Below are 22,107 nucleotides of genomic sequence, written 5' to 3'. Positions count from 1 at the left end.
ATAAGAAAATACATTGTACTTTGTGATACTTGTAACAGAGCAAAATATGAAAGAAAACCATACAAGATTAAACTAGGAGAAACACCAATTCCGAAGCAGCCACTGGAAATCATCCATATGGACATTTACATCGCTCAACCAAACATTTTTTTATCTGCTGTTGACAAATTCACCAGGTACGGTACTTTAATTCCAATTAAGTCAAGATCTATCCCCGATATCCGAAAAGCAATAGTAAAGTACATAGCAATGTTTGGCACCCCTACTATGATTGTTTCTGACAACGAGCCAGCTATTAAGTCTATAGAGATCAGAGGAATGCTCTCAGATCTCAATATTCAACAATACTTTACTCCAAGCAATCACAGTCAAATGAATGGAATTGTAGAAAGGTTTCATTCCACTATCACCGAAATTTTTAATGCAAATAAACATAAATATGGCGATATGCCGAACAAAGAAAAATTTCTAATCGCTTGTTCTTTGTACAACAATAGCATCCACACAGCGACTAACCTAAAACCAAGGGAGATACTTTATGTTTCCAAAAACGGGCAGGAACGACCCTTAGACATGAAACGCGTTATTGAGTTAAGAGATAAGCTGTATGACGAAGTACAACTTAAACTCAAAAAAACGCAGGACCAACAAAACAAACTGCACAACAAGAAACGAGAGGACCCACCCACTTTGGAAACTGGAGATGCTGTGTACAACCGGATTCAGGGAGTGAAGTCGAAAATCAAGGATCGCTTCCAGTCAGTGCGAGTAGTAGCCAACCGAGGTCGCACGTACAAAGATTCAGCAAAAAGGAAACTGCATAAAGAAAAACTCAGACGCGTTCGAAAATAGAAATATAACATTTCTAATACATTCTTTATTTTTTTTTCTTCCCTCTCTCTCATTTTAGATGAAACCGAATCGAACATTTTTCACCGCCCTCATACTGTTCCTGAACTATCAACTATCCCTTACCCAATTTTCAAAAATCCTAAACCTGAAACAAAATCCTGGCCTCCTTACAATTGAAACCGGCAGTAGCTTTATAAAAATAGGAAACCATAAACTTTTTCACGTTATCGAATTAAACAACTATGATCCTATCTTTACAAAACTACTCAAAAATATTCAAGGACTACATAGATTCTCAAACTTTACGGATCTTGTCGAAATTTTGGAAATGAAATTCAATACCGTGCATAGCATTTTTAACGATCTTCAACCAAAGATAAGACAAAAAAGAGGATTGTTCAATGTGCTCGGAACAACAATAAAAGAAATAACTGGTAACATGGACCATAATGATTTTGAGCAAATTTCTAAAATAATAACTGAGTTGCAGATTAGTAATAAAGTATTGACAAATGAGAATAATGAACAGTTTAAAATTAACCTGCAACTTCAGAATCGTATTAATTCCATAATAAATCGCCTAAGTCAACAACAAAATGAAATCACGAAAAACATTATATCTGCGCGATTAGAAAATGAGACAAGCAGGAATTTCAAAATTCTTAGAGAAACGATGAAAATCAACTACAATTTGGATAATCTAAAGTCACATCTAGAGAACATTTTTGAATCAGTACAGCTTGCTAGAACCAAAGTCATCCCAAAACAAATATTGTCAGTAGAAGAGTTAGGATTTGTCTCAAACATTTTGGAGCAGCAAAATATCAGACCGAATAGCATAGAACAGATTTATGAGTTTTTAGATTTGTCCGCGTTCTATAATAATACAAGATTAATTTTCATTATTTCAATCCCCAGAATAGATAACACAACATACGTTGAATTTTTATTAGAACCTCTTTTAGTTTCAAACAAGACTTTAAAACTTCCAGCCAATGTTGCTTTGCATAATGGTAATAAAACCTACTTCACCAAGGAGAAATGCCGAAGGATCGGAGTAACCAAACTCTGCAGTCTCGACAAACTAGTAGACATCACCGGAGACTCGTGTTATTCCAAACTACTGAAAGGGCTATCCGGTAACTGCACCTTCACTAAGTACCACCAACCTCGGGCAGTAAAAAGGATTACAGACAACCACATTGTAATCACAGATGTACGAAACATGGAGATCGATTCGAACTGTGGTTTGACCAGAAGGAATTTATCTGGAACGTATCTAATAGAGTTCCACAACTGCTCTGTTATGATAAACGGTACAAAGTACAGTAATGCCGAGTCATATAGAATGGAACCTGCACTGGTAATGTCATTGGACGGTTTGCACATCAACCAACAGACCCTGGAGACCCAACCAAACATTGATGAAATCCATATTAGAAATAGGCACCAGCTGGAAACAATAACGAAACAGCATAAAATTCAGACATACACCTCGCTAAGTATGTCAACTCTCTGTTTCCTTTTAAGTATTTTTGCAGGCCTTCTATGGATAGTCAAGAGACGAAAACAAATATCTCTTTATCTAGGATCATCCACGGAGTCCAACGTGAACCCGAAGGACCAACCAAGCAGAACCGAGGTCAACCCAACGAATCGGGACGATTCGTCTCCAAAAGGGGGAGTAGTTAAGATCGAACCCTCCTGGACATTCCCCATGAAAAGCATCGCCTTCACACCGATGCTCATGGCAACAACAACAACGACAACACCGACGACGACGACGGCGATGCCAGCCCGTTCAACCTCGAGCCCGCAAGCCGCAAACATCAGCAGTTCTGCCCCTAGCACCCAGAAGTAGAACGGACGCACCTAGCCAGGTCAGCAAGCCCGGCAGCCACCGATGTCACCAAGTGGACGGACCCACCGACGGACCACATCAGCAGGTTTATGCCAAGCAACAGCAACATGGCAATCACTTCCTGTATTTTTCATAATAAGCACTTTCTTGATAGGTTTCATTTGAATTGAAAGACAATAAAGAATTATTACTTTTCCGGACGTCAAGTCGAACAGTTAGTCTTTTTTTAAAACCTAGTCTGGATGACGAGACTCAGAAGTAACATACTCATGTAAATCTAAAACTCTCATGTATTCTTCGCGGAATTTCCCCAAAGATTATTTTCATGCCCCAGCAATTTCTCCGGATATTTTTTCAAGAATTTCTTCGGAAATTCGTCTAAAAATTCCTTCAGTCGTTGCTCCTTGTATTCCATCAGGAATTTCTCCAAGGGTTTTTGAGGAGATTCTCCAAAGATTTGTTTGAGAATTTCTGCAAGGATTGCTTCAATAATTCCTTAAAGTGTTTTTTCACGAACTTCTCAAATGATTCCCTTTAATTTTTTTTCAGAAATTAATTTTAAGGGATCTTTATCCGGAGATTCCTTCTGGATTTTTTTTGCCACCTAGCGCCAAAAATCTCAAACTTGTCTACCTCCATTTGGTCGATTTTTCCCTTATAAACATCAAGTTCATTGAGTACTTCCTTGAGCTAGGCTTGATGGATTCGAACCAAAATTGCACAAATTTGTTGCTTCAGCGTGACAAAAAGAACAAATTCACCCGAGATTTTTCAAGTTTGAGTTTTTTTCATATAAATTTGAACCACCCCCCATAAGGGGTCCATAAGGAAACCAACGATTTACATTTACAGAGAAGATAGCGAACAAGACAAATCTGTTGCTCCACAAAAGCATATTATTTTATTTTCGCACTAGCAATATAAATCTTTGGACTGATTGCGGCAACAAGATTATAAAAACACCCCAACCGCAGAGCTGATTGTATTTCGAACTGTTGCCGAACTGTGCCGTGGTAATGGTAGAGAGTTTGCAAATTTCTTCGCTCATTCCAAAACGCTAGCAGCAGCAATGATTGCTGGGCAAAATCTCGTTCTGTCGAGTGGCAAAAGGGGGTTATAAAACGATCCCGATAAGACGCGCTCGAAGATTTAAACCACCGAACGAAGAAGATCTCATTTTATATTCCTTTTGTTACGGATGGTACCCGGATAGTGTTCCCATAATGGGTTTTCCTGCCCAGGATCTTCAGCCTTCGTATACTTCGACTGGGTGGGTGATGATGATGGTTGCCATTTACTTCGGTGGCGCTCTCTTACAAGCAAATCATCAAGATTACTTGGTCGCCATGGGCGTAAGTAGAGGGAATGTGATGAAGTTCGGTAGGTACTTATATTATTCATCCGGTAGACGAGCAACCATTCTTACTTAACTTACCGGACAGACTCAGGCCTGCCCCGAATGCCCAGTGTGCAATGGTTTAGAGGAAACGGCGGAACACGTTTTGTTCGTGTGCCCGCGTTTTCGCACAATACGTGACCGCATGCTTGCCACATGCGGGGAGGACACAAACCCGGACAACTTGGTCCAGAGGATGTGTAGGGATGAGTTTGGCTGGAACGCCGTTTTAACGGCTATCACCCATATCGTCTGGGAGCTACAGAGGAGGTGGCGCGTGGACTCGGAGAATGGCTAGTCCAGATGCAGTACAACAGGTGGTCCAGGGGTTCGGAGTCGGCTTCGTAGGTCATACCGGTGCCTTGCGGTCGAGATCGACCCTTACAGCGATTAAGTGGCCGCGGAGAGGAAGTCCCGGTAGCGGTGCTGTCGTGGCGTCGGTCTACTGGGTTGGATCCGAGCCCGCGGTTGGAAAGGGGTCCCCGGTAAGGGTCAGGGTAGGTGAGACCCTGCTGTCTGCAACCTTCCGGTGCATCTGATAGGGCCTGAAGGGTAGTGATACTCTTCCTTACGGGCAGGTCAGATCGGGTTGCACGTGCTTGATGTCTGCCAAGCAGTTGGGCGCGGGCGTGGTTGACCATGCCCGCCTTCCGAGGACAATGGGAGTGGTGAGGACCACTCGGGAAACTGGCTAAGCGCCAGCATGCTACCGTGATGGACTCTCCAAAGCGAGTCATCGCTCTCCGTTGCTGCAGGCTACGCAGCTAACCTTGAGGATGCGATGTGCACTAGCCCCTCTCTGATGCAATGCCTTTTTGGTGGTTCCGGAGAGGAGAGACGAAGGGTTTGGCGACCATAGGAATGTGTTTTAGTGGGTCGAGGAGAGAGTAGTCCTGGCTTTTACTATTGATGTAGAAGATGGCCTAAACCCCACACTACCCTAACCTTCCTGTTAGGGTGTCGGTTGAGCAAATTTTTCCCCCTATGGTTTAGAAGGAAAAAAAGTCCACAAAGCGTTTGGATGAACGCACCTTATTCCACAGCATGTCCGGATGACCGTACCCCAGGCTACAGCATGTGTGGATGACAGCACTCTAGTCTACAGCGTGTCCAGATTACTACTCCCCAGTCCACAGCGTATCCGGATGACCGCACCCTAGTCCACAACGTGTCCTTATGAACGTACCGCAGTGCAAAACGTATTCGGTTTACCACACCCAGTTCACAGCGTGTCCGGATGACCGCACTCAGTTCACAGCGTTTCCGGATGACCACAACCTAGTTCACAGAGCGTACGGATGACAGCACTCTAATCCACAGTGTGTAATGATGGCCTTTCCGTAGTCCACATAGTGTGCGGATGACCGCAACCAGTTTAAAAGGGTCCGGATGATCGCACCCTAGTCAACAGCGTGTCCTGATGAATTTACCCGGTCCACAGCGTGTCCTGATGACCGCATCACATTACACAGAGTGTCCAGATAACCGTACCGTAGTCAACAGATTTTCCGAATGATCGCACCCCAGTTTGCAAGGTGTCCGGATGACCGCACTCTCGACCGCGCCAAGAACCACAGTGTGTCCGTATAGCCACACCCTAGTCTACAGCGTGTCCGGATAACCACAACCTAGTTCACAGAGTGTACGGATGACCGCATTCTAATCCATACCGTGAGCTGATGATCAAATCCCAGTTCACAGAGTGTCCGGATCACTGCATCCTTGTCACAGCGTATCCTGATAACCCTATCTCAGTCCACAGCGTGTCCAGATGACCGAAACCCAGTACACTGAGTGTCCAGATGACCGCAACCCAGTACACAGAGTGTCCTGATAACCACATTCTAGTCTACAGCGTGTCCGGATGACCACAACCTAGTTCATAGAGTATACGGATGACCGCACTCTTATCCAGTGTGTCATGATGACCTTACCGCAGTCCAAAGCGTGTCCGAATGACCGCACCCCAGTTACTCTTTATTGGCGTTTTCATTCAGTTGCTTGCGCTGAATAGGGATTAGAAAATAAATACAAAAACACACCTTCTTACGGAATTGAACTAAAAACGGATCGATAGCCTGAGAACGATTAGAGAATAAATTTGACCCAGTTATAGTTCTCGATTGCACATACAATGTCGACATTCTAAGAAAATTTCCGGTCATGCAGGAAAACATTCTTAATCAATTAAAAACACTAGTTAAAAATATAAAAAAAAATAATAAAAAATTTAAAATGAATTATGTACTTTGCAAAAATTGAAAACTGGTAAGAACAGGCAAATTCCTTTTAATTCCACTATTTGTGCTTATCTTACGACAGATATGCCTATTTCGAAACAGCATTTTTTTTGGATTCGACTGCAATAGAATTTAGCTTGAAAATGGCTTTTCCAGTCTTGACAAAATTCGAGTACAGCTATTTAATCTTGTTCGACGTTTCGGCCACATTTAGGACCTTCCTCAGGCACTCCAAAATTGGTTATTTATTTAACACTCCCACTGCCATGCCTCTAAAACAGTGGGAACGGTAATTTCAACTTGATGTAACTCAGCTGTTTTTCATCCGATTTGCAAAATGTTTGAAGCTAAGAATTTTCCCCGCCTTCTATATAAATATAAAATTTTCAAACTATCGATTGGACCACAGTTCAATTTTTGAGTACTCAAAAACTCGGAGCAAGTACAGAAAAATCAATTTAGTTGGATTGTAGTAGTTTGCAGTTTGAAGTAGTTTGCACACATATTATAATGTTGAATTGCCCATAGTGATAGAGCAAAATTATTGCATGAAAAATCTGGAGATAATCGATCTTTAAGACTATAAAATCTTCACAACATTACGTATAATAAAGAAAATTAGTGTATTCGGTTTGAACCAAGGGGACGGCATCCTATTTTTTCACTATGGAGTTTGACAGGTTGGATTGTGCCTCCTTACGTGGAGCATAAATTTATGCTCCAGCCAAAATATTCACCAACACAGTCATGAAATTTGAATGTTTACTTTTTTACGAGGGATATTGGTGCAAAACGCTTGCATCACATTGGATCTCATAAAAGTGTTGATCATGAAAAAGGAGCATATTTGATAATTTTCAATTTGAGAGTGTCAATGTTTAGGTGAAGTTTTTACAGAGAGTGGGAATTGTTTGTGAAAAGACGCACAACACTTCTTTTCGCAAACATTGTTCGCCAAAGTGCGTTTTTCCTTATTTCTCCCGATGCTGTATTGAGTGAACGTTGGTATTAGTGAGCTCTGGTCGCGCATGATAAGCGGCAACAAAATCAGATCACCATAGCATCCCCGTGGTTTGAACATTATATTCGGCTCTACCCCATTTGGCATAATGCCATTTGGCATAACGCAAAGAACAGCCTTCTTGGTAAGAATGTGCATAATATTTGTTATGCCAAATGGCCATTATGCCAAAAGGCCATTATGCCAAATGGCTTTATGCCAAACGGCGTTATGCCGAATGGCATTATGCCAAATGGGGTAGAGCCTTATATTCGTCGCAGCATCCCCTGTGTTTTATCGCTAGAAAACAATCACGAGTACATGAGAAAACTTTTTCCAAACGATTATGAAAAATGTGAATCTTAGAAACTTCAAAACTTTCACAAAATCACGTATAACACAGGAAATTAGTATTTCCAGTTTGAACTTCCCGTTCATCACGACAATCCCTGTTTTATTGCTTGAAAACAATCAAGTGTACATAAGAATACATTTACACGTCAATGGGAACAAGTATAAATCATAAAAACTACAAAATCTTCACAAAACTACGTATAATACAGAAAATGTGTATATTCAGTTTGAACTTTACATTTGTCGTAAGAACTCCTGGGTTTTATTGCTTGAGAACAATCATGTGCACAAGAATACTTTTTCAAAACAATTGTGGAATGTGTAAATCTTAGGAACTAAAAGAAAATCACAAAATTACGTGAAATACTGGAAATTTATATTTTCAGTTTTACACTTCACGTCCTTCGCAACAGTCCATGTGCTTCATTGCCTGTTTTGACACATAAGGATACATTTCCAAAGCGATAGGGAGAAGTATGAATCATAACAACTACAAAGTTTTCACAAACTTACGTATAATACAGGAAGTTTATATTCGTGGTTGGAGCTTAACATTCATCGCAACACCCCCTGAGTATTATTTTTTATCCAACAATCACATGCGAATGAAAGTACTTTTCCAGAGCGATGGAGTTAAGTATAATTCTTAAAAACTACAATATCTTCAAAAAATTACGTGAAATACAGAGAATTTAAATTATCGATTTGAAGTTCACGTTCGACGCGACGGTCCTTGTGTTTGATTGCTTGAAAACTTTCACGTGTACATAAAAATACTTTTTCAGAGTGATTGTAAGAAGTGTGAATTTAAGAAACTACAAAATCTTCACAAAATCACGTATAATCAGAAAATTTGTATTTGCGATACGAACTCAACATTTATCGCGATAACCACTGTGTTTTTTTTTTTAACAATCACAAGAACATGAGAACAACTTTCCTAAACAATTGAAAGAATTTTGATTCCTATAAACTACAAAATCTTCACAAAGTTACGAATAATACAGAAAATTTGTATTTTCAGTTTTAACTTCACATTTATCGTGCAACCCCTGTGGTTTATTGTTTGAAGACGATCAAGTGGGCATGAGAATACTTTCCAGAATGATCGTGAGAAGTTTGTAAACTTTAAATGTATAATCTTCACGATATTACAATAGTGGCAGCTCCCTAACCTCAAACCCACCTGTTCAACAAATAGACATTTTTGAGTTTCATGAACATTAGTAGAACATTACAAGAATATCTTTTCTCGTGCATTTCCATTTTAATTTTAATCGCAAATTCTTTAAAATATCTAGGTTAAGGGTCCTTCAACAGGTGATGTAACGAGACACCATTGCTTACGTACAATGCAAGAAAAGTGTATTTTCAGATCGAGCTCAGCAATGATCGTTGTCACACTTATTGCTGTTTTGCTTGAAAATGATCAAGTACATAAGAAGATATCTGAATAAATCCCGTAAAAACTTCCGGAGGAATCCCTTGAAGAATTTCTGAAGAAATCCCAGATAAATTTCTGGAGGATTTCTTGGGGTAATTCCTTAAGCAAATCCTGGAGGAGTTCTGGGAGGAATCCCTAGAAAAGTTTCTGAAGAAATCTCTTCAGGAATTCCTAGAGGAAATCTTGAAGAAATTACTGAAATAATTCTTGAAGAAATTCTTGAAGAAATCCATGAAGGAATTCCTGGAGTAATCCCTGAAGCAATTCCTGGAAAAATCTCTGGAGAGAATCCTGAAGAAATTCATGGAGTAACTTCTAAATAAATTCCTGGCGTAATCCCTGGAGCAATTCCTGGAAGAATTCTTGGATAAGACCCAGCAGAAATTCCTGGATAATTACCTGGTGGAATTCTTGGAGCAATTCCTGGTGAAATCTCCAGAGGATTTCTGGAAGGAATTTCTGGAGAAATTTCTAGAAAAATCCCTTGAGAAATTCCAGAAGGATTTCCTGGAAGAATTATTGAAGGAATTTCTGGAGGATTTGCTGAAATTCTGGGAGATTTAAATTTCTATTGTTTTTATTTCTGAAAAAATCCCTTGAGAAGTTCTTGGGGAAATTTCCAGAGAAATTTCTGAAGGGATTCCTGAAGAAATCATCGAAGGAATTATTGAACTAATCCCTAGGGGAATCCTTAGATATATTTGTGAGAAATCCCAAGAGGAAACCCTAAAGCAATTCCTAAAGGAATCTCTAGAGGAATTCCTGAAGGTATTCCTGGAAAATTTCCTGGATTTTCTGGAGAATTCCTGGGAAAATTGCTGACATAATTCCTGAAGAATGTCCAGGAGCAATTCCTTGATCAATTCCTGGAGCAATTCCTGGAGGTATTCTTGTTGGAAATGCTGGAAGAACTCCTGGAAGATTACCTGGAGGAATATCTAGAGGAATTTCTGGAGGAATTCATGGAGAAATCCTCGAAGGAATTTCTGAAAAATCCCTGGGGGAATCCTTTGAGAAATTCGTGGCGAAATCCCTGAAGAATAGGCTGCCCAAAAAAATCGATATTCGAAAAGTCAAGGTGCTCAACTCTTAAATGAAATATACATATATTTGAATCATTTTTGTAGAATATTTCGATTTTCTGAAAAATCGTTTAGAGGTTCCGCCAGAGCAATTTAAAAAAAATGACCTCTTTTCATAGAAAATATTTTTTCAAATATATTAAATCTGTTTTAGAGAAATGACGCATATAAATAGTTCTATCAGATAAAACATTCATGGTTGAAAATAAAAACTGGTACATGCATTGTTTTTGTAAATTTTGATTAAAAATGCTCAAAAAATAGACCTTTTTCAACACTTGGAAAAACACTTGGAGGAATCCCTTGAGGATTCCTGGAAAAATTCCTAGGGAAATTCCTGGTTTAATTCTTGGAGAAATCCCTAAGGCAATTCCTGGAGGAAGTCCTGCAGGATTGCATGAAGGAAACCTTACAGGAATTCTTGGAGGGATCACTGGAGGATATCCTTGGGGAATGCCTGTATTAATTCCTGAAGAAATCTCCAGGGGAACTCCTGGAAAAATCCCTAGAGGAATTTCTAGAGCAATTTCTGGTGGAATTTCTGGAGGAATCTAGATGAATTTCTGGAGGAATTTTCAGAGAAATCCCTGTAAGAATTCCTGAAGATAATTCTGAAGGAATCTCGTAAGGAATTCGTAGAAGACTACCAGAAATGATTCTGAAAGAAATCTCAGACGGAATTCTTGGAGAAATTCTGAAGGAATCGTTGGAAGACTTCGTGGAGGAATTCCTGTAGCAGTTCCTGAAGAAATCCCTTGAGGAATTCCTGAAGAATCTCCAGAAGGAATCCCGGAAACAATTTCAAGAGGAATTCTCAAGGGAATCCCTAAACAGTTCCTAAAGAAAGTACTGAATTAATTCCTAGAGGACTTCCTCAAAGAATCCCTGTAGCAGTTCCTGAAGGAATCTCTGCAGGGTTTCTGAAGAAACCCCCGGAGGAATCCCGGAAGCAATTTCAAAAGGCATTCCTAAGGGAATCCATTAAAAGTTCCTGGAGAGAGTGCTGGATTAATTCCTAGAGGAGTTCCTGAAAAAAATCCCAAAGGAACTCCTAAAGAAATTCTTGAAAGAGTTCCTGGGGAATTCTTGAAAGAATTTTTATAACAATCCCTGGAGTTGTTCCTGAAATAATGAGTGAAGAAATAATCCCAGGATGAATTCCTGAAGAAATCCAATAAAGAATCCCGGAAACAATCCCATAAGGAATTCCTAAGAAAGTTTTCTTAACTTATCCATGGAAGAATCCCTAGAGGAATCAGAAATCAGTAGGAATTCCTAGAAAAAAAAAATGATATATGGACGAAACGTTGGAATCTTTGTGTGGACTCCCAAACGAATGTTTTGTACAATGTTTTAAGGAATTCCTCAATTAATTTTTAGATAATCTCTAGTAAAATTTTAAGAAAAGGTTTCTGAAAGATATTCCATATCTGCAGACATGCTGTTATAGTTCTAGTTTTATTTTGAAAGTCACCATGCGAAATGAAACAGCATTGCAAACGGTGTAAAGGAGTTGTCGTGATTAAAGTTGAGTTCAAAACAAAAAAAATCTGACTTATACGTAGTTTTGTGAAGATTTTTAGTTTCTACGGTTCTTACTTCTCACAATCGCTTGGAAAAAGTTTTCGCATGTACACGTCATTGTTTTGAAGTAATAAAACACAAGGTTTGTCGCGATGAACGTGAAATTTAAACGGAAAATACAAACTTTTTGAATTATACATAATTTTGTAGTTTCTAAGACACACACTTTTCACAATCGTTTTGAAAAAGTATTCTCATGTACATGTGCTTCTTTTCAAGCAATAAAACACAAAGGTTGTCACGATGAATGAGAAGTTCAAACCGAATACAAAAAAAATCTGTATTAACCGTGATTTTGTGAAGGATTTGAAGTTTTTATTAACCATACTTCTCCCCATCGCTCTGAAAAAATGTTCTTATGTACACATGATTGTTCTCAAGCACACAGAGGTTGTTGCGACGAATGTGAAGATCAAACCCACATGTGAGATGCTCTTCTGGACTACGGCAGACAACTACTGATCATCTAGAGTCCATCATCCGGAGGAACCCCTAATTCCAATTAAATTGTTTGTTTATATTTATTTATACAGTTTGTTTTTATTTATATTTTGAATTTTGTAATAATTGTAAGTTAAGCATAAGTTAAAACACTTCCTTCAAAGAGAAACTTTCTCACTGGAAGTGTGCCATGAATTGTAAATGAAATATGAAAAGAAGAGGAGGTTTTATGCCTTTGGGAGAAGAGATTCTGATAGAAAGAATTTCACTCCCAGGGGCTTTTCCCTGCTCCACAATAAAAACAATTAAAAAAAAAAACCGAATGTTTTCTTTTTGTATTATACGAAATTTGTGAAGATTTTGAAGTTGTTATGATTCATATTTGTTCCCAGTACTCTGTATTTTTTTTTGCACACGTGATTGCTTTGAAACAATAAAACAATGGACGTTAAGTTCGAAAAAAAACACAAAATATAAATACCCTGTATCATACGGGAATTTGTGAAGATTTTGTAGTTTCTAAGACACACACACTTTTCACAATCGTTTTGAAAAAGTATTCTCATGTACACGTGATTGTTTTCAAGCAATAAAACACAGGGGTTGTCGCGATAAATGTAAAGTTCATACCGAATATACAAATTTTCTGTATTATACGTTATTTTGTCAAGATTTTATAGCTTTACAAATTGAGTATCTCCATATATTTATATGCAATAATTTTGCTTTATTAATATGGGCAATTCAACATTAAAATGTGTTGAAATTACTTTACATTCGGAATGGCTCCAGAAAAACGGCATTTTTAAGGTACTTGCTCCGAGTTTTTGAGTATTGAAAAAAAGAACTTTGGTCCAATCCATAGTTTGAAAATTTTATATTCAGCGGGAAAATCCATTGTTTCAAAAATTTTGCAAATCAGATGAAAAACGGCTGTGATATGAGCAGTTGAAAAATACCGTTCACACTGTTTTGAGGCATGGCAGTTGGTGTAAATGATTTATTGCATGGCAGTGTTTTAATAAACGGTTTTTCACATGAATAATTATTATAACAATTTTTACCAAGCATTGCCGAGTTTCTGCGATTAAGATTACAAATTAAAATAAAACTTTTCTTCGATATAGTCGACTTACAGACTTTTTTAGTATACTCGACGGTTAGTTATAAACGATAGTGAACTGATTCCTAGTCGTTCAATCAACAACTACTATGACTTACCTCATCTGCATCCCTCTGGGTCTTCATCCTAATTACGCCTACGGCTGTTCCCCATCCATGTCGACGACAGCGAGCATCCCGCCACAACCCCCACCCACCAGCGCTTAGTTCGAATAATTGTTGCGTAAATAAACTGCCATTGCCGGAATCGAATCACTTCTTGAGCGGATCTTGGTTTCTTTCTCATTGTGGAGCTAAGCACCCGCAAGTAACTGAAGGAAGACAACGACGACGACAACGAAATCGAATTAAGATTAAGAGATACTTTAATTTACACTTGAGCTGAAGAAGTTAGTGGGTATATAAGAACAATGCCATGCAAAGTACTTTCTTGGACTTAATTTTATTTGTCGCAGACATGAAAACTTTACAACAACGTCATGATGCCTTCCCTCCTATACCACAATTCTCAGCCATCAGTCCTGATTTTCGGGCAGATGTGAAGCAAAACGGTGCAGTTATAGTTCACTTTTCGGCTTCTTCGTATCGGGCCCAGCGGAATCGGAATCACTCTTAAATTGCTCGTACCGTTCCTCGAAGAACTTGAATAACGCATCCATGCAGGAGTACGATGTCATTTCGTGTTTGATGTGACCTTGGAAAGCGGAAAGTCGAAAGCAGAATATGAATATGTTAATTGATTTTTTTGATAATGTATCCTGTAAAGCAATCAATTTCCGATCAACTCAAACGACTACATGCTGACTGATTAGCCTCTTCTATTTTATGGTCTACCACCACATGATCAAGAGTGAACAATGAACCTATATTATACTTGAAGTATGCACCACTTCAGCGTAAAAGGGCTAATCAGCGATGCATGCAAATCAGAGCGAAACACCCTTCCATTTAATAGAGTTTTGGCACGTGCTCTAGTGCGCTCACCTGCTGAGTGACGCGGTAGGTCGCGCTTGGAAATGGTTAATGGTGTGTCTAGTGGCTCCTTCGAGGTTACCCAATTGCGACCAATCTGCAGAAAAGATATACCAAGCAAGTGTTGTATGATGAATCATTCACGGACATTCATATCTCACCGGAATTATCACTTCGGGAACCAGCGAACCAGAGTGAACGCTATCGGTAAATCCAACGGCAAATACTTTCTCCTTGAAGAACTGTGGAAACTTCTGCGCTAGTTCTACCGTCACCACGCCACCGTAACTGTGCGCCACAATGGCAACTGCTTCCGGTTCGCTGGGTATGATATACTTTTCGAACACCGATACGGCATGCTCGGTGGGGTTTCGGCTGCCTTTGATGCCCTTGGTTCCACCGCCGCCGCCGCCGGCAGCCTTTCGGTGGTTGTCGTTGGTGTTGGTCAGTAACACCTCGTAACCCAGCTCGCGACCCTTGTTGATGTACGGAATTTGAGTTCCCGACTCCATGCTGTGGTTTATGATAAGGCTGTAAGTATAGACGCGAAACGAGTTTGTTTTAAAAGAAACGTATTGCAGCCGTTATGAAAGCATTCATAACTTTCTTGAATGTTCTTCTTATTTCATTTATTGTTTGCTACAATTATAAAATGATCGTGTAAAGGTTTTTCAAACGTCCTTATTAAAATACCCTCTCTAAATGATTGTGCCTTATTCTTTTTTTTTTTTTTATTCTTGGTCACTTAACCTATTTTACAGCTCTATTGTCCACTAGGGCACTACGTGAGCGATTACAATTGACAGCTGCACTTAAACTTTATACAGCATAGAAGTATTCTATTTTATTACATCGAATTGGTTGCCTTCGTGCTGCTTTCACTTTTCTACTCTTTCCTCGGTAGAATGATGAGCACGATAGATGCTTGTTGTTCCTTTTCCAGTTCGATTGGGGGTCCATTATGAGTTGCATTTCGCCGATGTCCAGGTATCCGGGTTCGTTTGAGCCTTGGGCTCAGAAGAGAGTCAATGTCAGCCGCTCTCGAGGAGAAGAGTTACTGACGAAAAATTGCTAGTGCCGGGGCTGGGAATCAAACCCATGACCATCCGCATATGAAGCGTACGTGTGACCAACTACGCCACGGGCCCCGGCAACTAAAGTTACGTTCTGTTCGTCAAAAGATAGCAGATATGCGTATTTTGACTACCGACTGACGAATTTCTGTCGCTATCGGCTTTTGATGATATCGACGATGAAGCTTCACGTTGGAGATTCAATTGTGAGGCCACCATGCACGAATTATATACCGCAAGCATCTATTGATGAGGACCTGCAGCCGTTGAGTATTTTCCGCTGAAGTGTCATAGGCGTACAGCAGCACATATTGAGAATTCGGATTTTGGTGCGTCGACTAATCTGGTTGTTTTTCCATACATTTCTTAAATTCGCAAAAGCAGCCCTTGCCTTCTTGATCCGTGCATCTATGTCGATTATGGTGCCGCCATCGCACTCGGTTTGAACGGCAATGACTTTTAGCGCGAAACAACGGACAAGAATTGGAACTTGGAATGTATTAACCCTAGCCCAGCAGGGTAAACTGGAACAACTAGCTAATGTGGCATGCCGTGAAGCTTGAAATCCTAGGACTGAGCAAAGTCCATTGGCCGAACTTTGGAGAACACAAGTTGGCGTCGGGTCAAATTCTGCTATACTCTGGCCCAGTGTTGGGAATACTCACTTGCGAAAAGTTATACTCACTTGCTTCTATCTCAGTCCAGAAGCATGCTATCAAAAAATGTATGTAGATTGTAGTTTAATCTAAAAGTTTGCCGAATAAAGTAAAAGTCGCAGACGCATACCAAAACCGTGAGAGAGCTGTGAGCACAAGGTGAGTATGAATTACACGATTTTTACTCACCTCGTACTCACAGCTCTCTCACAACTTTGGTATGAGTCTGCAACCTTTACTTTACTCGGCAAACTTTTGGATTAAACTACAATCTAAAAGCCCTTCAAACATCATTTTTTGATAGCATGCTTCAGGACTGAGATACAAGCAAGTGAGTATCACTCTTGCAAGTGAGTATTCTCAACACTGCTCTGGCCTACTAGGTGAACACGCTCCTCGCCACCGTGGAGTTGGTTTCCTGTACAGCGCTTACGCCCACGCAGCGCTCATGAAGTGAGAACCTATTAATGAGAGGATACTTAATTGTAGCCAGATTCAGAACACGGGTTAGAAACCTTTCCAATATTACGCGCCAACCGAAGCTGCCGAATTGCAAGACAAAGAGACCTTTACAGTCAACTGAATACTGTCGTGGACAAGATTCCGAAAGGTGATATGAAGATCCTCATGGGCGACTTCAACGCGAAGGTTGATTCCGACAACTCGAACTATGAGCACGTCATGGAACGCCATGGTCTCAGAGTAATGAGCGAAAACGGAGAGCTGTTTGCAGAGTAAGAACAACAATGTGACAACAATGACATGGTGATTGGGGGATCGCTCTTCCCTCATCGACCAGTGCACAAAGTGACCTGGGTTTCCCGTGATGGCGTCACGGAAAATCAAATCGACCACATCTGCATCAGCCACAAATTGAGACGGATCCTTCTTGATGTGCGGAACAAACGTAGTACCTACATTGCGTCCGACCATCATCTCCTAATCGGAGAGATCCGACTGCGCATTGTTAGGATCCATCGACAGGAGGAGAAAATCGAGCGCCGGTTCAACACACGCCGACTGGAAGACGCTGCGATGAAAACGTCCTTCGTCGAGGAGCTAGAGAACCGTGCTGCGGATATTCCAGTAGGTGGAAGCGTAGAAGTCTGTGGTAGAAGATCAATGGAGCGCCATCAAGAACGCCTTCATCGGCACCGGCGAGAATAATTTGGGTAAGCTATGCACCCGGAGAAAGCAGTGGATCACAGATGATACCGGGAGGAAGATAGAGGAGCGAAGGAACGCCAAAGCCGCGATAGAGCGAGCGAAAACACGAGGAGCCAAAGCCGTAGCCCGTCAGCGCTGTTCGGCTCTCGAGAATGAAGTGAAATGCTCATGTAGACGGGACAAAAGAGCGTGGGCGGACTCCCTAGCCGACGAAGGCGAGAAAGCCGCAAACATCAGCGACATCCGTCTCCTCTACGATGTTTCACGTCGCTTTAATGGGACTAAGATAAATGCTACGATGCCCGTGAAAGACACGTCTGGACAGTTACTGTCCGACCCGGCTGACCAGTTGAAACGCTGGTTCGAGCACTTTGGAAACCTTTTTCAAGGGTTCGACGCATTATGTGCCGGCCAGAGTGGATGCGTCACGCGGCGCGGCGCGGAAATTTGCACGCAAAGAAATAACAATCAATAATAAAGAGCTGTCAAATCGTATGGGAAATCCGCATTGCGTCGCGTCCACTCTGGACGTACTCTTACCCGTGTCAACACCGAAGCTCCATCAGTGCAGGAGATAGAAACAGCCATCCGTAGCATGAAATCGAACAGGGCCCCAGGGGTCGATCGCATATCAGCTGAGATGCTCAAAGCTGACCCCGTAGTATCCGCACAACTATTGCATCAATTATTCTGCAACATATGGGAAACCGCGACATTTCCGGCCGACCGGATGCAAGGCGTCTTAGTAAAGGTACCCAAAAAGAATGACCTGACTGTATGCGATAACTGGCGGGGCATCATGTTACTGTGTATCGTTCTCAAAATCCTCTGCAAAGTGATTCTTTACCGGATACATCCTGGAGCAGATCAATGAATTCCAAGAGTCTCTCTACCTGGTGTTCATTGATAACGAAAAAGCTTTCGACCAGGGTTGCAAAAAAATGAAGGCATGCAACGAACGTGAGTTTTTGTTTTTGTCTTTTCACCACACCGCTTCTGACGTTGAAGCCTCTTTCCTTCACGGAGGCGAGTGTGAAGAGAATAAAAATTCTCTCGTCACTCACATCGTGGCGACGGCGAGATTCAATAACAACATTTTCCCTGTCATTGGCACTCAAAAGAGAAAATTCACCACGCATGCTTATGGGCCAGTCGCATTCATGCGGCCGTTGTTGACATGAAGCATCCATCAGCGCAGAGCGTGTGTTGATGATTGTGGAGTCATTACGTCCACAAAGTAGTTGAGTTTTTCTGTGTTCACTTTCAAGTATCTCACAGCGGAGCTGAAAGTGAATGCCTAATGCATTCAGTTCAGCAAAAATTCATTCAATTGAATGTGATTTTTTCAACCCTGCTTTCGACCGTCTCAATCACGGAAACATGTGGGAAGCCCTCAGGCGCAAGGGTCTCCCTGAGAAAATCATCGGCCTCATTGAAGCATAGTACAGAGCATATTCGTGCAGAGTACTGCACAACGGTGTTTTGTCGGATCCCATCCGGGTCGTTGCTAGAGTGAGGCAAGGATGTATCCTATCACCGCTACTCTTCCTTATCATAATCGACGAGATCCTGGTAGGTGCGATTGACCGTGAACCAACCCGTGGATTACTTTGGCAGCCCATTACCATGGAGAACCTAAATGACTTCAAACTGGCTGATGACGTTGCTCTCCTAGCTCAACGGCGCTCTGATATGCAGAGCAAGCTCAATCATCTTGTCAATCGCTCCTCAGCGGCAGGTCTTACCATCAACGTCAACAAGACCAAATCGTTGGATGTAAACACGAAAAACCCTTCCAGCTTAACGGTAGCTGAGCAATCAGTGGAGAATGTTGAAAGCTTCCAATAACTTGGTAGCCAAATGGCAGCCGATGGCGGTACCATGATCGACATAGGTGCACGGATCAAGGAGGCGAGGACTGCTTTTGCGAGTTTAAGAAATGTATGGAAAAACAATCAGATTAGTCGACGCACCAAAATCCGAAGTTTGAACTGGAACGTGAAATCTGTGCTACTATACGCCAGTGAAACCCGGTGTGTATCAGTGGAGAACACTCAACGGCTGCAGGTCTTCATCAATAGATGCCTGCGGTATATAATTCGTGCATGGTGGCCTCACAATTGGATCTCCAACGTGCAGCTCTATCGTCGATGTTATCAAAAGCCCACAGCGGCAGAAATTCGGGAGCGAAAGCGGAGGTGGGTCGGCCACACTCTACGCAGGGACGGAAACGAAATCTGCAAGCAAGCGTTAGATTGGAACCCAGCAGGAACATCGCAGCAGAGGCAGACCCATAGGCTTATGGCGGCGCAGCCTCAACAACGAAATCAAGCAAGTCGACAGTAATTTCACCTGGCCACAGGTCAAGCAATCAATGGCTGACAATCGCCCATCAGGATGGAAATCTTTCAATTCGGCCCTCTGCACCACCGTGGGTGCCCAGGACTGAAAGTAAGTAAGTAGATACGAAATAAGCAGGGCTGGTAGCGATCAGGTGGCAAAATAATAGTGACTTTAGTGACCAAAGTTAGCAAAAAAGTGACCAAATAGTGACTGAATAGTGACCTCAAAATCAACGGAAAATCGAGTATATATGTTGATATTTCGATCAATTAACGGTTTCTCAAGAAAACCTATGCATAAATTTTAACTTCCAGAGTTTGTGCCAATGAATACCTTATTGTTTGATCCTTTTTTTGTTTTGAAAAGTGTTCAATTTAAGAAGTCTTAACTTTGCTTACACTTTCCCACAACATTTTTTAACAACGAAACAATAATGCATACTATAAGTAGGACGTGACTCTGGAGCCGTCCTACTGATGATGTATACTGCTAATTAATATAATTTGATGATATGATACTAGCCGAGTAACCGAAACTTAGAAAACTCTGTTATTTTCAAGGAATTTTATTTTACATCGAAATATCATGTAATTGGCACAATTCAAAGCGCACACCTTGTGTTCTCAATGATTTTTCCAGGTTCTTCTTTGGTTGCAGCATTTTTTTTTTCAATGAGAAAAAAAAGAATCCGTTGATAACTTTATATTACTGTGAGTGAATTCCAACGCACACGTTCTTACTATTAATTTTCTTCCATTCCATAAAACTTTCAAACAATATTCCTACATACATAGGTAATCTTACAAATTTGTTTCATTGCAATCTGTTTTTAGTATTTCTGTCTAAGAAATATACTTTTTCCTAATTCTTTGTTAGTAAAAGATTCGCAAAATCTAATTTTCTCGCGTCTATACTTCTCCGATTCCGCAGAAATTTTTATGGTATCATCTACACACAACATTCTTCAATGCAATGAAAAAAAAATCAAAAGCAATGAAAAAATAGTTGTAAATCTAAAATTGTTCGATTGTCTATCAATAGTTTCATTATTGAAACAATCAGTTACCATTATATTTTTATCATATAACTATTCCATCATATTCATCTAATTCCGTTTGTCTCAAGTTCGCCGAAAATCGATTGTACTTTAGAGGTGTAAGTAGAGGGTGATAATAAGGCTGACACAAATTTCGATTTTCTCTTATGCCACTACCCTCCACGGAAATTTTTTGTCGGATTTCGACATTTTGAGGGGGAACAAAAATAAATAATTTAAGAAATTTAAAAATTTTAAAGTGAAATTAAAGTCGTCGAGAAAGTTTCATAACAAATCCGATGAGTATGACGATTTTTCCTAATTGTTTGGGTAATTTTTCATCAAATACATTTATTATTTATCATCCCCCGTCCCTTGACTAGTCAGCGAACAAAAGTGACAAAAGAAGAAAAAGAAAGTTGCTCCGGCCTAATTGTGAAGAATATTGAAAATTTTCAAACTGCACTCCTGGAAAACTCCCTAGAGAAACTGGATGTCTGACAAAAACTGTTCAATCAATTTCTCGAAGACGCAGTTGAAAAACTGATCTATGTATTATGAAAATCATTACAGAAGTTGAGCAAATTTTGCGAAAGAAACTTTGGCAGATTTCTTGTTGAACCTCACCATCGCACACTGGATGACATTTTGGTAAAATTTGGTTCCAAGAAAAGCTCAGAGATTAACGAAAGATTCATGAAAAAATATTTATAGAAACATGAAGATTTTCATCAGAAGCTGCTCCCAAGTAAACTTCATTATAAACTTTTACGGATTTCAATAAAAAAAATGATGTGACTATAGTATAATACTACCTCCAAAAATTTCATCAGAAATTAATGTCGCATTTGTAACAGAAATAATTCTGCAATCTACTGAAAAAATCCCAAGAAACTATTATTTACTTACTATAAAAGTTCTTGAGCTAAAATTTCCGATTGATGCAATACAATATGCACTACACACGTGCTTGGGTATGTGTTATCGCACTCCGATCCGCTAAACTCAGTCCAAATATCTAATACTTAACAATTTGAAATAACGCGTGGATATGGAGTGATATAATTAAACTGAAATTTTAAATGAAAATACTTAAGGAATATTGCAATGTTATTATGGAAAAAGTATAATAATACAGAAATTTGTTTTTACTTCTTCAAAATACGAGAAAACTGTAGCTATAGTTCGTATTAACCCTTCTTAAATGGTTAAAGCACGTGACTGTCACGCCGAGGACCTGGGATCAAATCCCACTCCCGACAAACTCGCAAAATCTCGTTAATACAGATAAAAAGTCCTCCTTAAGGTCATTTTTGATCCAAACCGAGCTGCTCGCAACGTGATGAAGGTTAATAATAGTGTAATAAGCGGCGCAGCCGAATTTTTTTTAACAATACCTAAGGATTCTGAGGAAAATTTGCCCATAAATTTTGACAATAAATGTTTTTTAATGTAGTCAGATTAACGAAAATAGTGACTTTAGT

At 40.2% G+C, this 22,107-nt stretch overlaps 2 protein-coding genes across 2 annotated transcripts; one reads left to right on the top strand and one right to left on the bottom strand.

Moving 5' to 3' along the window:
• The first annotated feature begins 910 nt into the window (after nucleotides 1–910).
• On the top strand, nucleotides 911–2,925 carry LOC115266157 (retrovirus-related Env polyprotein from copia-like transposable element 17.6). Its single transcript, XM_062843131.1, has one exon. It carries the CDS (start codon nucleotides 911–913, stop codon nucleotides 2,711–2,713), a length of 1,803 nt encoding a protein of 600 aa, XP_062699115.1. The 3' UTR covers nucleotides 2,714–2,925.
• A 10,874-nt stretch (nucleotides 2,926–13,799) lies between these two features.
• LOC109431922 (FAM172 family protein homolog CG10038) lies at nucleotides 13,800–14,914 on the bottom strand (the record flags this gene model as incomplete). Its single annotated transcript, XM_062857535.1, has 3 exons — nucleotides 13,800–14,070; nucleotides 14,361–14,445; nucleotides 14,510–14,914. Coding segments are annotated over 3 exons (627 nt in total), but the record flags the coding sequence as incomplete, so codon positions are not given.
• Between the last annotated feature and the right edge of the window lie 7,193 nt (nucleotides 14,915–22,107).

Source organism: Aedes albopictus, chromosome 3 (assembly GCF_035046485.1).
Source record: "Aedes albopictus strain Foshan chromosome 3, AalbF5, whole genome shotgun sequence".
NCBI classification, from domain to species: domain Eukaryota; kingdom Metazoa; phylum Arthropoda; class Insecta; order Diptera; family Culicidae; genus Aedes; species Aedes albopictus.
Note: the sequence above shows the minus strand (reverse complement) of the source record. Positions and strands in the feature narration are given on the sequence as shown.